This window comes from Aulonocara sp. 'chitande type north' Nkhata Bay, linkage group LG7 (assembly GCF_057382095.1).
Source record: "Aulonocara sp. 'chitande type north' Nkhata Bay isolate Kocher_YH1m ecotype deep benthic linkage group LG7, A_spYH_male_GT1.1, whole genome shotgun sequence".
Classification (NCBI taxonomy): Eukaryota; Metazoa; Chordata; class Actinopteri; order Cichliformes; family Cichlidae; genus Aulonocara; species Aulonocara sp. 'chitande type north' Nkhata Bay.
The window spans coordinates 3,886,235-3,901,543 of record NC_141350.1 but is presented as its reverse complement, the minus strand read 5'-3'; the positions used below and the strand labels follow the sequence as shown (position 1 = coordinate 3,901,543).

Below are 15,309 nucleotides of genomic sequence, written 5' to 3'. Positions count from 1 at the left end.
TCAGAAAATGCCATATCAGAAAAACAGAATATTGAAGACTGTGGTGCATTTTTCATTTTTAAATAAAGAAATCACCTTTCAACCTATTTTAATACAATAATGTAGAAAGTTTAGACCATCTAAGTACTACTGCAGTAACTTAGTAACTACTGAGCCACAGCGTGACTCTAATCAGCAGCATGTTTTGGTTGGATTTTCTGGCTTATCCTTTGATAAAATCTTTACAATGTCATGCAATCATAAAATGTTCAAACTGAGCAATGACCACCTGACACCTGACTGGCCTGTCAGCAAGAAACTTGCATGGTGTGATGATTTGTTGTAAAATTCCAGCCTTATGTAAGTCTTAAAAATGAGTGGGCCACGTGGTTCGGTCAGTGAAGCTTTCAATCCATGTGAAGAGAAAAAAATCCCCCCCAAAAAGAAAGGCATGTTGTTTTTGTCCTTGTTTCTTTTGTGATGGGAGCCTTGGCTGAAGGGTGGTGTCAGTGGAACAGACAGAAGTAGTTAAGGAAGAAGAAAAGCTCCCATTGTAGAATAGGTCTGGTAAATCAGGCTTCGTGTTTTTGTCTTCTCATGTTGCATTGCTCTAAGTGTGAGCAGCTCTCCTCCACCTCTGCCTCTCTCTCTGTCCCTTGTCTGTCAATTAGCAGCAGCCAGTGCCCGAGACCACAGCCATGCTATTTATGTGTGTACAATGTTTTTTCTTTTCGTTGTGCAAGAGCCTCCTCTTCCCCAGCTAAGTATGTCACGCTGCATCAAGGTTCGCCTTCTGGTGTTTCATCAAGACCGCTTGGCTCCACCTGCTGCAGTCAGATAAATGAAAGGGTGCATCGCCCCAGCAGCAGACCTTCCCTAAGCATGCCCCATACACTGGTCTTCTCTGCATAGTCAAGTGGGACTGCAGGAGAAGTGTGCAGCTGCTCTGCGCTCTGACTGCAATGCATGATGCCAGCAGCACTAAATATGCTCGTCTCTGTGGCAGGATGAATAGAGGGAACTTCTCTACTGGTCTCAATGATAAGTCCCCCTATAACATGAGGATAAAGTACCCATAAAACCACCGAGCATGAATAGGATCTGAAAGGATTTCATTTCAGCTGGTCGGTCAATATGTGGACAGGGGAAGATGAAATATTTCCATAGGTCCTTGGATTTATTTCTCTCTAATATCTTAGCTATTGATTTTTATTATTACTCACACTTGCAAAAAAACATATAGGAGTTGCTCAGAAAGTAGCTACGTCTGTCGAAAGGACCAAACTGGGTAACACAAACTCTCAGCTTCACAACAACAGGTATTGTCTGTATGTGTTTGTATGTGGATTGTGTGTGTTTCTATGTGCACACATGCCAAATTTGAGTCCTGTAGCTCCTCCTCACCTTCTGAGTGCCATCGTTAGGTATGGCACGGCCAATCACGTCGATGTCGAATCCATTCTTCCACCTCACCATCCCTCTGTAAGGACATCCTGGCTTGGCTGTCATTGCATTGCCTGTGTCAGTCCTCGTCTCTGTGACATGAGTGTCGTGCCGCAGCCACCTGGAGTCTCACTGCTGCTCTGTGCTTCCTCCTTCCATCCAGGTATGGGTAAGAAAGACGATCCTAAACTAATGCAAGAGTGGTTCAAGCTGGTGCAGGAGAAAAATGCCCTAGTCCGCTACGAGTCCGAACTCATGATATTGTAAGTACATCCCTTTAAAGGTGCACTGGAAAAAACCCCAAATGTGTTAGCTGATTGGATCCTTTTAATGTCCAAGATGCAAAACTTGGTTGTCACTGGTTCATATGTTAGCTTCTTCTTTTTATGTAGGTACATGTATGATGGCAAATTTCACTAATGTGCACTGTACAGATGGAAAACTGATCTTTAGAAAATGTCAGTAGTTGGCTGAGATGAGGTGAATTCAGTGGTTAATTTTAAGGGTACGTCTTATAAAGTGATTTATAGTAAGTGGATAATACAACAGGGCCATGACCAGACATCATCGATCGCGATGATTCTTGAATTCCTTGGACTCTGATAGTTTTCAGTAGTTGGTGAGAAACTTCAGAGCAGTGACCAGAATAATAAACAAATCAAGCCTGAGTAAGAATTATAGGTTTGTAAATAACAGACCACGTCACTGTATTCTCACCAGCTGGTTCGGGAACTACAGTTTTAAAGGGATCCTTCTTTTCAGAAGTGACCGTGCATGGATGAGAGGGTGGTGTGCTAAGTTAGCATCTCATTTTCATAGGTTAACAAGATGCAGCTATAAAGTGAATGAGTCCAGTTGCACATATGTTGTCATAAATGTTTATTTTTACCCTTAAGTAACCGCTTTTTCAATACATTTAGAAAAATGTAGGACAACCAACTTTACTGCTTTAATTTTGGCCCTTAAATTATCCAGTATCATCTCATCATTGCTTACCAAAAGCTTTTAGATTAATAGCCCATCTTTTTTTCCAGCCAGATAGTATATTCTTTAATGAAATGCTACATAGATAAATGAATAGTCTGATGAATAATGTAGATGTCGAAAGCTATAGCTCATTAGTGACACTAACTTAGCCAGTCTCCCTTCTTACTTTCTGTCCCCAAGTGCCAGAGAGTTGGAGCTGGAGGACAGACAGAGCCGACTGCAGCAGGAACTCAGGGAACGGATGGCCGTGGAAGGTGAACGCTCGAATGCAAATTAGCTGACGGGCTATACAAATGAGCTCCCAGCGTTCATATCTGCATAACGTCTCTTTGTTTTCAAATTTGCACGGGCTTCTTTCAGACCACCTGAAATCTGAGAAGGAACTGGCTGAGGAGAAGCAGATCCTGAATGAGATGTTGGAAGTGGTGGAGCAACGAGATGCCCTGGTTGCTCTCCTGGAGGAGCAGAGACTTCGAGAGAAGGAGGAAGACAAGGACCTGGAGGCTGTTATGCTCTCTAAAGGCTTTAACCTCAACTGGGCTTGATGTGAGGGGAATCATTTCAAGTTTTCGACTGCTCGTAGGCGGTCTCAGTCTCACGTGGGCGTCTTTGATGTGGATATATCTGCTGAACTTTGACACAGGCATTTGGCCTAAAACTGTCACATCTAGAGCAGCGAATGTGTGAAGAACCCCAACAACATAATATGTACACTACGGCTGCCTGTGATGTTGGAGCAGTCTGCAGCATTTACATATCCCCTGCCCAAAGGCAGTACATGTTAATCACTTTGCAGTTATGCTTGCTGTCTCAGTCTGTGGGTGGAGACGTGGTGTGTATATTCACAACTTTAACATCTCAACCTTGAAAATTGTGGCGGGGGGTTAGGAGAGCGTTTAAAGACTTTGTTCTCCACTATTTAAAGGGAAGAATGAAGATTGGTCCTGCTGATGTACAGGAATTGTAAAAACAAAAATGGGAGGGGGTATAATCGAGTCCCATTTTCAGTAGATGAGGGTCCTCGGTCTTAGTGCTGCAGAGGTGTGTTTTAAATGTCAGAGCAAGGTCTCCTAGCTCGCTCTTTTCAGTCCGACTGTAGAACGGACTCTGCTGAAGCTGCCTTTTTTTCTCCCTAGTGACAAACTCACATCAGCATCCTTCAGAAACCACAAATGCATCATAAAATGCTCCGGGGTTGTTGTTGTTTTCTTTCCTTTCCCCCTGCAGAGTCTGTCACCACTATGAATCCATTAAATATGTCCATGTTTATGTATTTATTACCATGTTTTGCTTTTAACAGTTAAAAAAAATGGTTTTGTTTTAATTTTATTTGTATTCACAGGAGAGTGCCCAGAATCTCATTATCTCGCATATCTCTTTTGTATCTTGCATACATGCCGCTGCATGTCAGGAATTATGGCTTCAGGCACATAGAAGACTTGGATGCAAATATTTAAGCATTTCACATGAGTTGATGATGATGATGGGCCTCTCTGTGAGCTCTCATTGGCTGTGTATCACACTGACCGTTAACGTTTACAAGTATTTGTTCACATTTTGGTTCCTGCTTTGTTAAACAGTAGAAACAATCCTCGGGATAGACTGTATTAACAATGGGATGTTACTAACGACCTGATGTTACTGTTGTTAGTATGGGAGGACTTACTGTGGGGAAGAGAGAACACTACACAACTATATACTGCAGTGTTAATACTTTAGCTTTGAAAAAGATGCCTTTTCATTTCCATTCTATAAACGTAAGTTTTTTTTTTTGTTTAGATTTTTTTGAGGTATCCAATAATCACATCTGTGTGTTCCACTGGAGCTCTTTTTTTAAAACAACACTTTTCTACAGCAGGTCCCCAAACTACACATAAATGGGACCCTAAAGAACTGCACAAGCTACATTGAATGAGAATATTGGTTTGGTTTATCCGTTGGACATCCTTGGCGGACTAGTAGGCCTCTTTGCCAATTGTACAAATCCAGGTGGGCACTGTTTTACAGTGTAGAAATGTCAGAGGCTATATTTATGACTTGTTTGGAGCTGTGAATATTACACAATTTTATGGGCTGTTGTTTTAGATTGTGTGTTCCAAGGTTGACATGATTGTATTGATATTTATTAACCTGTGCAAATTGTATCATATGTAAAGAAAGTGAATCCTAATTTTTAAAACTACTCTGTCGACAAACGACTTGTAATGTAAATGCTTCATGTAGCTAAAATTCATAGGGGTGTTGGATGTATGCTGAAGACGGCAATAAACGATGCAGTTCTTTTACGTGTTTGTCCTCTAAAATCAAACTTTTTAATTGAATGTCTTATAGTTATGAGCAAGAGATTATTATTTTTAAACCTTTCATTCCACCTTAGCCAGCCTGAGATGTTACTGTGACTTTTTCTCTGCTTTCATTACAAGCCCAGGCTTAATAAAGGATTAGCGGAGGCTTTCTACCGAGAACACAAAGTACAGTAGCAGAAAGGAATTAATTCCTAAATGCAAATAGGCAGGCTATATAATGTGGTGGGACTGCATAGATTTAAAGAAGTAGTAGAATACTGTTCATATGGTATTATCTGTGCTTTTCCTGTATATTTTGAAACGCATTTAACTTCAATCTTAACTTCTACCTGCCTCTTAACTTGCCAAAGAAGCTGTAGCGGGCACTGTGATGGAACCCAGGCATCTTAAAATTACCTGATATTTTTTTGCTGCGCTTCCATGAAATTGGGGGACTTGCATGAGGGAGAATAAAGAGGGTGGGGGCTGAAATGTAATCTTCTCAGCAGAGGTGGGGAAAATAGATTTTTAGTGCCTTGGTGTCAGACATCAAAAACCCAGAATTGTACATTTAATACGTTTGATGCCCCCTGCCTGTTGAATGGTCCTGTCATCTGTGAAAAATTTAATTTCTCAAGCAAAAGCCAAGATAAATCCTACAACATTATTAAGACTCCCCGTCTGATAATTCTTGTAGCCACCGAGGATAGTTTCTCCTCCATAACCGATAACGACAGCAGGTTCTTTAAGTAAAGCAAACGGAATGTGGGGAAAATGTTTTTAACATTAAATAATCTTGTGGACTCGTAAATAGCAGGTCAGTTAACAAAATAAAGCGCATGCTTTCGGAAAACATTCTGACGTAGACTTTCTAAACGCTACTCGTGCACTTATTTTGAAAGAGTGTCAACGGAGGGACAAACTTCCGGCCCGTTTTTCTTTTTTTATTGACCGAGAAGTTGACCCACCAGCAGGTTTTTTTTTTTTTCCCCGTGTAGGTGGAGAAGCTGAAGATTTCGAAATGATTTCCTCAAGCTTCAGGGACTGCCAGGTCAGTGACTCGGAGAGAGAAAGAAACTTTAAAGAAGGATGAAGAACAGAAAGCGACACTTTCTCTTTATTTGTTGCAATAACTAAGTGGCAGTAAGGATTGAGAAACATAGTTTGTATTATTGAGATATGTATATTTAAAGTGAAAAAAGGATAAAACTGTTAGTTTACAGAAAAATATTCATGCAGGGGCATAAAGCAGGCAAACCTCGATAAGTTACATGTCCACTGTTGATAAGTGTCCGGAACTTTTACAATAACAAGTAGATTTATTTAGGCTCTGGTAACACTGAAATGAAATTGGCTGCCTTTACTCGATGAATCTTTAACCTCAGGTTGCTCAAGCCGACGAGACAACCGCATGTTTGTCATGCAAACGGCTTACACACTGAAACCCAGCATTAACGTCTGCACCATTATGTTCCCGTTTCTTGCAGGCATGGAGGGCGGAGGGGCTTACATTGTCCACCAGCAGTAATGAGGCTTGTAAAATGTATGACGCCATACTCACGCAGGTAGCCTACTTAACACCCGAAAACACCTGTTCCACATGCACACGCAGTTTGCACACCGTGGGTGTTTCAGGCTGTTTAAGATCTAAATTGTGTTTTAACCCCCCAGTACGTGAAGTGGAGGAACGATGACAGCTTGGGAGGAATTGAAGGATGCATTTCTGCTGTCCAGGCAGCTGACCCAAATTTTGGTAACTAAATGTGGGGTTAACTATGCTTCTGATGAATATGGAAATAAGGAAAACAACAAAATAAGACTAAAGAAACCCTGAGATGTCTGATTAGTTTATACGCTGCAAGGAAAAACAATTAAATGTGGCTACTACTCTTTAAATAAACATGTTAGAGGTCAGTCACTTCAGATTATTTCAGTGTTATGTGTAGCTGGGAGGCCTCAGTTGTCAGCTGTCAGTTTGAGCTCTGATCAAGCATTTAGTTGTTGTTCATGCAAATGACTCTACCCTCCTTTGTGCAAGTTCAACACTTATTGATTCTCCTCAGAACTTGCAAGCTGCTTTTTAGTTTAGCTGCTGTAAACACACACGTTGATTGAATTGATTGATCCTAATGTCTGGTTACATAAGAAAAACAATTTGAGGTCTTCCAAGTTTACCATTGCTGACAATAGACACCCTTTAAAATGCTGGCTGCTTGCACTTATTCGTATCAGGGGCATACAGTGGAGTTAAACAACTCTTATTCTTCATCTCATGCTGCAAATAAACAGAAATGGAACCAAGAAGCTCCTGTAATATTTTACTTAAGTCCAAAGGCAAAACTTTACAAGTGCATGTGATTCGTTCCCCATGAGAACTGCAGCTGCAGAAACCTCCAGAAAGAAAAGACAGCTGTTATTTGTTTTTCCTGTAGTTATGGGGCATGTGATAAGTACAGGCCTGGAGCTAGTGGCAACAACAAGCTCCACCAGGCTGGATGAGCGTCTGTCAAGTGCTGTGAGGAGGACGGTGGAACTTGCCAACAGCCAGGACATCACTTCCAGAGAGAGACTCCATGTCAAAGCCATGGAGCTCTTCTCACACGGGTAAGGTCCAGAGCCAGACCGCCACAGCAGGAGACGCAATCACAAAGCAGCCCGTGCTTCATTGGGTTGTGTTTGAGCCAAATTTATCTTTGAATGTTTTCCTGCTCAGAAGGCCTCAATAAACCCATGATGACGATATGAAACCTGTATCAGTCAGCAAACCCAATTCTCTAAATGTTCAAAGTGGTTGTGAATTCACAGGAAACTGATTGAAAAGCATGTTTATGATTGAAATGCATAACAAATGTAAAATCAATCAAACAAAAACCTCAATAATTGACAGCACACAAACACTTATTTTTTAAAAGCATAAAATGTGGTTAGTTTTAGCGTCCCTTATCCAAGAGCCCTGCACACTGCAACAGTTTTTTTTTTTTTTTTTTTTATGTGCACAAAACTGGTTTTATCAAAATTATTTTAAGGGTTAATTATTTAATGCTATCAAAAATATTTCTGTTATAAATCTGTACAAAATCCTGATGTAATGACTTTAAAATGAAGTAACTTAATCATTCTCAGAGTTGTATGCTAAGAGAGACTCTTACATATTTAATCTTATCTGTCACTGGGGTCTGTAGTTGAAGTCTGAGTCGAAATGAGTTTCATTGAGCCAGAAGAAATAGGTTGAACTTGTGTTTTTTATACATAACACAGAAGTAAAAGTGTTTTTTTATTTATTTTTTATCAGGTGATATTCATTCCCTAAGTTATTTGCCTGGCCTTACGTGATACACTCTCTTACTACAGATTGTCTGCCAAGCTCTTCTGTAAAATTTCAGTCACAGTCCAGCAAGTAATATTTGAATTTTATATTCATTGTCTTATTTCCCCGGGGTATAGTCAGCTATACTGTAATATCGAGGAGCCATTTTGGCTCTCAGCATTGTCTTTGCGATACTTTCCAAGTCCCTCTAATCTGCTCACAAAGCATATTGACATTTGTGATTCTCCAGGTACCGATCAACGTTCCCTGAACTCGCTCTTTTTTTCTTTTTTAAACCGACACATTTGTCTTGCAGAAATTTTCCGAAAGCCTGTGAGGCATGGGAAGATATTCTGCTAGACCACCCAACTGATATGTTGGCCCTCAAGTTTGCACATGATGCTTATTTCTACATGGGAGCCCAAATGCAAATGAGGGACTCAGTGGCCAGGGTGCTTCCCCACTGGAAACCACACATGCCTTTGTCCAGGTACAAAAGACGGCTTAATGTCACCAGAGATTTTTTTTGTTTGTCAATCTAAACATTGATGCCATGCATTGGGACAGTATGGATGCATACCTGCAAAACATACAGCATGTAAGCTAATGAGGCTTGTTTACAGTAAGTAGTTGTGCAGTGCTTAGTATTTTTGTTTAAAGTGTGCATGTATGCTTTCAAACTGTTAGGATGTTCTTTCACTCTGCCAGAGTAGCTTTGCATGATTCAAAGTTTGAAATAATATAAATATTTCCAGTATGCTGTGCATTGGTGCAGCTCGTTTGTAAATTCACTGTCTGAAATGAGCCATATTAGATCTTCTTTTTTTTTAAATTTATTTGTTTACTTTGTTTTTGTGTGTACGTACGTGTGCACATACCTGCTCTCAGCTACCTGAATGGACTATATTCCTTTGGTCTCCTGGAAACTCGTTTCTATGACCAGGCTGAGAAAGTAGCCATGGAGGTGAGATTTTCTTCTCTGCTGTTATTCAAGCTGTTGCCATTATTGTAGCAGGGGGTTTTGGACTCTCGGTCCCTTTTCTGATTTCGTTAGTTCAACTCTGCAAGTAATTTGCTGTCAAAGACCTACAGGAATAAACAGCAGACCCTTCAAAACTCAGCGTGTAATGCATACAAAGTATGATATGAGGGTCGCTGAAAAGATTGGGGAGCATCATGTTGAGTGTTTAGAATGCAGTTATTTTGGATTGGTCATTTTAGATCTAGTTACTTATCAACACGTTCATCGCTTCTTCTTGCTTCAAAACGGCAAACTCTCTTGTGAAGGGGCTCGCTCTAACTCCCGACGATGCTTGGTCAGTCCACTCTGTAGCCCATGTTTGTGAGATGAAGGCAGAGTTGGACAAAGGCTTGAAGTTCATGGAAAGTAGAGAGAAAGACTGGGAGGTACGATGACTTTGTTCTTTTCTGTTTTTGATTAATCACATACAAGTAATCTGTTCCATAGACGACTGAATTATATTACATATCCAAATAGCCCCGGGAAAAGTATTTGAACTCTGTAATGTTTAATTCCAGGTAACTGACATGCTGGCCAGTCATAACTATTGGCACTGGGCTCTATTTTTCATCGAGAAGGTAAAGATGATAATGGGTTTTTCAGCCAAGCGGAAAGCTGGCAGTCACAGTGTTTGTGGAGAATGTATTTATGATATTGCCTCCCTTAGGTAATTTGAAGCCTGGGGTTGATTATATTGTAAGATTAATTTGTGTTTGCATTTGGGCAACTCAATTTATCCACGTTGCCTATTTCTCAGTGCTCAAGTTATTCAAATTTGTCTTCCTCACCTCCTCCACAGAGGCAACACGAAGCTGCTCTGCAAATATACGACACTCAGGTTGGTTTCTGTTGAAAGTTTGCATCTAAACTTTAATACTATAGCTGTCTGAGTACATACTCTTAGTAACTTCCAGAGTCACGCATACGCCACTGCACAACACTGCACAAGAGACGCAGACTAATGCAGTTTGATGTGCTCGTTGTGAGTCAAGAAGGTAAGCGTGAACAAAAATGAAAGTCAAATCCATATTCATATGTCAGAGCCAAGGAACCACCCACACTCATTTCAGTGTCAACAGCCAAAGCGGATTATATTTCGTGATACTCCAAAAATAAGAGAGACAATTTGAAAGTACATCTCTTTGATGTCTTGCACCTTTAGAATAATACTTCTCAGCTAAAAGTTTGAACGCAAAAGAAATTCTGAAATTCACATCAGCAAAGTTCAGCATCTCGTTCTTTTCTTTACTTAATTTCTCTGAACTGTACACAACGTGGTCAGACGTTGTGTACAGTCATCATGGACACGAATGTCATGGTAATTCTTGGCTGACTTTCTTTGAAGTGTTAGGTGGATACACCTTTAAATATTTAAAAACAAGAATTTGGCTTAAAAGTTGGATTTTAGTTTAGATTTTTTTCTAATCCATCAAAGGTCAGAATCATACGTACAGGCTCAAATATTTAAATACACTCACTTAAGAGGTGTTTGCAGAACTGCGCACAATGCAGCCCCCCCCCCCCCCCCCCCCTTTTATTTATGTATTTATTTTATTCTATTTTTGTTTGTTTTGTTTTCTTTGGTGGGTTTTGTTTTTTGTTTTTTTTTCTGTTCGTTTTTGTTTTTTTTGCCTTGTTCACGTGATAGTACTTTTTTTTTTTTTTTTGTTTTTTTGTATGTGCCCATAGATTACACATTTTCCTGCATCCAACTGGTTTGCCACTGGCGTAACCAGTTTCACAATGGCAGTGTTTGTAATCACAATTCGAGTTATATTTTTCTGTACTTTTGTCATATTGGAAAATTATAAATAAAGTTGTCAAAAAAAAAATACACTCAAGTCTATTAATAAGGGGTACTGAAGGTCGTACATTGTCTGGTAATTTGACAAGGTGAAGACCTGTTAACTTACAGCATACAAATTATTTGCTCGACATCACGTGCTGAATCGATCAATGCTCAGAGCAATGGGAAAGTCCAAGGAACTTGTGTAGATTCACACAAGTTGGAAAGGTCTCTCTGAGCCATTTCTAAACAACTGGAAATTCTAAGATCATCAAACTTCAAAACTATTGTACATAAGTAAAAGTTATTCAGGTATGTCACAGCTTTGCTAAGGTCTAGAAGAAGACTCAAACTATCAAAAATCCTGCCATGAACAGGAAGCTGCTGGAACACCAGGCTGAGCGTTCACAGTGAAGCATCGCTATGAACCGAGAAACAAAGCCCCTGCTGCAAAGTTCAAGCACAACTGAACTGAACCCACAGAGACAAGCCTTGTGGAGAAAAGTTTTATGGTCAGACAAGACAAAGATTGAGCTGTTCGACCAAAATGATGAGGAAAGTTTGGAGAAGTAAAGGTTAGAATAGGCTACCAGCTGTCAGTCAAGGTGGGGGTAGCATCAAGCTCTGGGGCTGTTTTCCTGCAGTTCATACTAAAGGACTACCTCCAACTTCTTCTTTACCTCAAGTCAACAGCTAGACAGCTGAAACTTGGATACACATTTGGGTCAGTGATCCTAAACACACTTTGAAACTGGTTTATTAAGTGACATTTAACCAAATATTAGTTATATACTGTATATGTATGTATGTGGCCCAGTTCTTGTTTTTTATAGTCCTTAAAGATGTATGCTCTACAATTAGTTAAACCCTGGAAAAAGAACAAAGAGCAAAATGACCATGACATTCATGCCCATGACGAGTGCATGTAAACGTCTGTATGTCCTTTGGTGATTAGAATGAATAGTGATGACAGTGTGTTGTGTTCAACTAAGGTTTTCAGGCGTTGCAAGGCCTCGGGAGCCATGTTGGACATTGTAGATGCCTGCTCATTACTTTACAGATTGGAAATGGACGGTAAGATATAGAACAAACTGCATGCTAAAAATACATCTCAGACACTCATCACACTCTGATTAAAATTCAGGAGTAATGCATTTTTTTTTTTTTGTGCTCATAGAATATGTTTAAAATGATGCCAGCTGGCAAAATGCTGCAGCATTTCCTAATGTGTTACTAATGGGCTGATGGGCAACTGGAACAAATAATTTAAGATAATTTAAGACAGTATGGTGTTGAGTGAAACTGCTAATGAGGTGAGATAATCTCAGTTGCCATCCTTCATTAATTTGAACCTCAAAAGTGCTTTGTTGGAAATTAAGGTAATTAACAGAACCTCTGACCACATTTTCTTCCTGCTCTGTTTTACAGCTGACTATGCAGCCTTCAAGCTGTATTAGCGTGTTTGTGTTTCTGCATGTTTCAGGAGTGTGTGTGAAGGAGCGTTGGCAGGAGCTGCTCCAAGTAACTCGGCCTCACACTGACGATCACGTGACCTTGTTTAATGACCTTCACTTCCTTATGGTGTCGCTGGGAGCTAAAGAGACTGGGACTAGTCGGCGTCTGCTGGAGGGCCTTCAGGAATTGGCGAAGTAAGTTTCGTGCCATTTCTTCTCTTCACTGCACACCTCAACACTCTGTCAGGCTTACATAAGAACAACACAAGCCTTATGTAAAATGGAGACAAGACTGAGCGTAGGATGTGAGATAGAGTGTGAATACAGTCAGAGAGAGGGGCTTCCCTCTGCAGCAGATGCCTCTGAGGTTATAATGGCCTGTGCTCTTCGTTTCGTCGAGCATACAAACCACAGAACAGCTCACATTTAAAACCAGTCCTTAAAGCTGTCGTGCTTTCACTATTACTTAAGACGTGTTGGATTTCTTTGAAAGTGAGTTAAGTAAGAAAATGTAATTTTCTCCTCATCGCAGCTTTACTTTGAGTGTATTAGACGAGCTGCATGCATGTTCAAACGCAGCATGCATCAATTACATCTAGCATATTACTTTTTATTACCTGGGTCTTTGGAGGATTGCATAGTTTAAACTAATCCATATTTTTCCATATGGTAATTATACAGTCAGAGGCAGTCACTCAGAGTATTTGCTAATCTGAGAAAGCTTAAGGACAGTGAAGTGAATCCTTCTCAGAGGTCTTTGCAGCTTTCCCTCTAGATTGACTGCTGTAGGGAGGAGACTGGGCCGCAGAAGTTTGGATAAGTGCAACAGCAGCACTTTTTTTTTCCAAAGACAAACCTAAGAGAGTCATTCTCTGAAGTCATTGCAGATGGACTCACACTTCTTGAAGCTTTTAATGCACTTACAGTGACATAACAAGTGTTTAAATTCACATAATATTAGATGCACTTCACTGAGCTCGCTTCTGTTCAGTTCGTCTCCATTTGTGTGAGGAGGGCAGACTTAGACACCAATATGCTATCACACATGGAGAGCCTGCCACAAGGGAAACTACCACAAAAGATAAAGGAGAGGGAAATATTCCTGTGTCTTTACAAGTCAGCAAAAAATGTAGAAATAAACTAACTAGCCACAGAGTGTCTTTTTCCAGAATGTGTTCTTTATGTTTGCTTTCATTTTCTTTTTGCAAGACAAACCAGATCCCTGGATTTCTACTCTCACAAAATATTTAATGCTGATGCCTTCTTTGAGATGCAGCATTAACAGTTTTTAACTTGTTACTCTGTATCTTTGGCTCCTTTTTATAAGAAAAGTTGTTTCCTTTTTTTAAAACCGTGTTTTTCTTGCACAGGGATCCAGGAGACAATCAGCAGCATCAGCTGGCCGGGACTATAGGGATACCAATGTGCCAGGCTATGCTGGAGTACAACCAGGGTAACTACGGTCAAACTGTGGAGCTACTATACCCTTTACGCTATCACATGGTAGACATAGGTGGCAGTGATGCACAGGTAAGTCTCAAAGAATTTATTAACTGTTAAAGAAAATCATTTCAAACTGCAGCTCTCCTAGTGAACTGCTGAAAATGTTTAAGCCTCGAGGCTTTACTATCTTTGGATATCATTGCTCATACTTTGTTTTCTTGAGCAGAAGTGAAATCCTTGATGCTGTAAAAACAGGTCAGAGGTTAGGAGTGTTGTGCAGAAAAGCTGCAGTCTTTCTATCTATGAACATACCAGACCGTGTGAACATGTGGAGTGCAGTGCACCAGTGTATGAATAATGAACTCTTTTATGTTATTTTTGTTCTGAGAACCGTTCTCTAAGGCGTCACAGTTTACATAAAATGTAACACAATCTAACACAAAATGCAGAATGTCCTTTTACAACTGAAAGAGGTTTGTGTCTAATAATGTGTTTGTGTATTGTTGTTTTCAGAGGGATCTGTTTAATCAGCTGCTTATTCATGCTGCGATGAAATCGGAGAATAAGCACCACCAGAAGCTGGGAAGGTAAGGAGCAGCAGGGATTTCAGGCTTCATGCTTTGGGGTGTTTTCCCCCCAGTATCAGTGTGTTTTTGCATGGGAATATGCCGGAAGATTGTGCGAGGGGAAATAAAACCCCATCTTTCATTCACTGAAACACTGAAATTCCAACATAGTTTTGTTGCGATTGCTGTCCACTCCGATTTTCTTTAACTGCTTTCCATCTGCATACAGAGCACGAGCTGCTTTCATGCTCCTATTATGTAACTGACATCCATGTCTGTACAGCATGTTATACTTTCATTATTGATCAGCTTAGCCTCTCAGCCTGCAGTCTCTTTGAATCTGTGTTCATGTCTTTGCACTGTCTTGTGCTGAATTTCCCCAGATGTCTTCTGGCAGAGCGCGATGCCGTGAGGCCAAACTCTCCTCTGACCCATCGTCTGATGCAGAAAGCTCTTGCACTTCAGGACTAGAGGTGCACAAACCAGTTCCCATATAAAAAAACAACCATTGTGGGTTTAAAAGATTTAACTATCAAGAGCTTGGAGTGTTAAGAGAGTGGAAACCTTTCATGCAAATCTCATTGTAGTTCGCATTGAAGTTCTTTCTTACTATAGACTCCAAGTATTCAATAATTAATACACAGCTGTAAGCTAGTTTGACATGAAAAAATATGTAAAATTGAATTATTCAAATTTCTGCAATAACTTATGTGCAAATTTTTTAAAATTTTATTCATTCCAAAAATTGTTAATTTTATTCCCCAAATAATTGTATTTCCATTTTTCTAATGAAAGCTTTTATTACATTACATGACAGTGGTGGCGCTGTGCACTCTGAAGCTAGACTGAAAACAATGTTATTTTAAATGAGCCTTCTCTCACTTTCTATATTTAAACAAATAAACATTTGCTTTTATAAATATTCTATATTGATTGTTTAGCTTATCAGAGCTTCAAATGATGATTAATATTACTGCCACTGGATCTTGACTTGTGATGCTCAGCAATAAACAACCCCCCCCCCCCCCCCCCGCCCCC

At 40.0% G+C, this 15,309-nt stretch overlaps 2 protein-coding genes across 27 annotated transcripts in view; both read left to right on the top strand.

The window, feature by feature from the left end:
- Positions 1 to 4,694, top strand: part of mical3a (microtubule associated monooxygenase, calponin and LIM domain containing 3a) — a 79,044-nt gene extending 74,350 nt beyond the window's left edge. For all 26 annotated transcript variants that reach the window (XM_086298019.1, XM_086298021.1, XM_086298022.1 and 23 more), the window contains 3 exons: positions 1,586 to 1,685; positions 2,590 to 2,663; positions 2,770 to 4,694. In XM_086298019.1, coding sequence (XP_086154145.1) covers positions 1,586 to 1,685; positions 2,590 to 2,663; positions 2,770 to 2,954 — 359 coding nt within the window. In that variant the 3' untranslated portion in view covers positions 2,955 to 4,694. The remainder of the gene's footprint in view (positions 1 to 1,585; positions 1,686 to 2,589; positions 2,664 to 2,769) is intronic.
- An 899-nt stretch (positions 4,695 to 5,593) lies between these two features.
- ttc38 (tetratricopeptide repeat domain 38) lies at positions 5,594 to 15,305 on the top strand. Its single transcript, XM_086298048.1, has 14 exons — positions 5,594 to 5,745; positions 6,182 to 6,259; positions 6,366 to 6,447; positions 7,127 to 7,298; positions 8,318 to 8,491; positions 8,890 to 8,965; positions 9,289 to 9,408; positions 9,541 to 9,600; positions 9,822 to 9,860; positions 11,801 to 11,882; positions 12,292 to 12,457; positions 13,633 to 13,792; positions 14,219 to 14,292; positions 14,655 to 15,305. The coding sequence occupies exons 1-14, from the start codon at positions 5,716 to 5,718 to the stop codon at positions 14,740 to 14,742; spliced, it is 1,401 nt and encodes a 466-aa protein (XP_086154174.1). The 5' UTR covers positions 5,594 to 5,715; the 3' UTR covers positions 14,743 to 15,305.
- Positions 15,306 to 15,309: the final 4 nt, after the last annotated feature.

Bases quoted from the DNA above. Each gene is read 5' to 3' on its own strand.
- ttc38 (XM_086298048.1), top strand. From the start codon at position 5,716: ATGATTTCCTCAAGCTTCAGGGACTGCCAG. The intron at 6,260-6,365 runs GTAGCCTACTTA...TTAACCCCCCAG, and splicing joins ATGACGCCATACTCACGCAG to TACGTGAAGTGGAGGAACGA. The intron at 12,458-13,632 runs GTAAGTTTCGTG...TTTCTTGCACAG, and splicing joins GGCCTTCAGGAATTGGCGAA to GGATCCAGGAGACAATCAGC.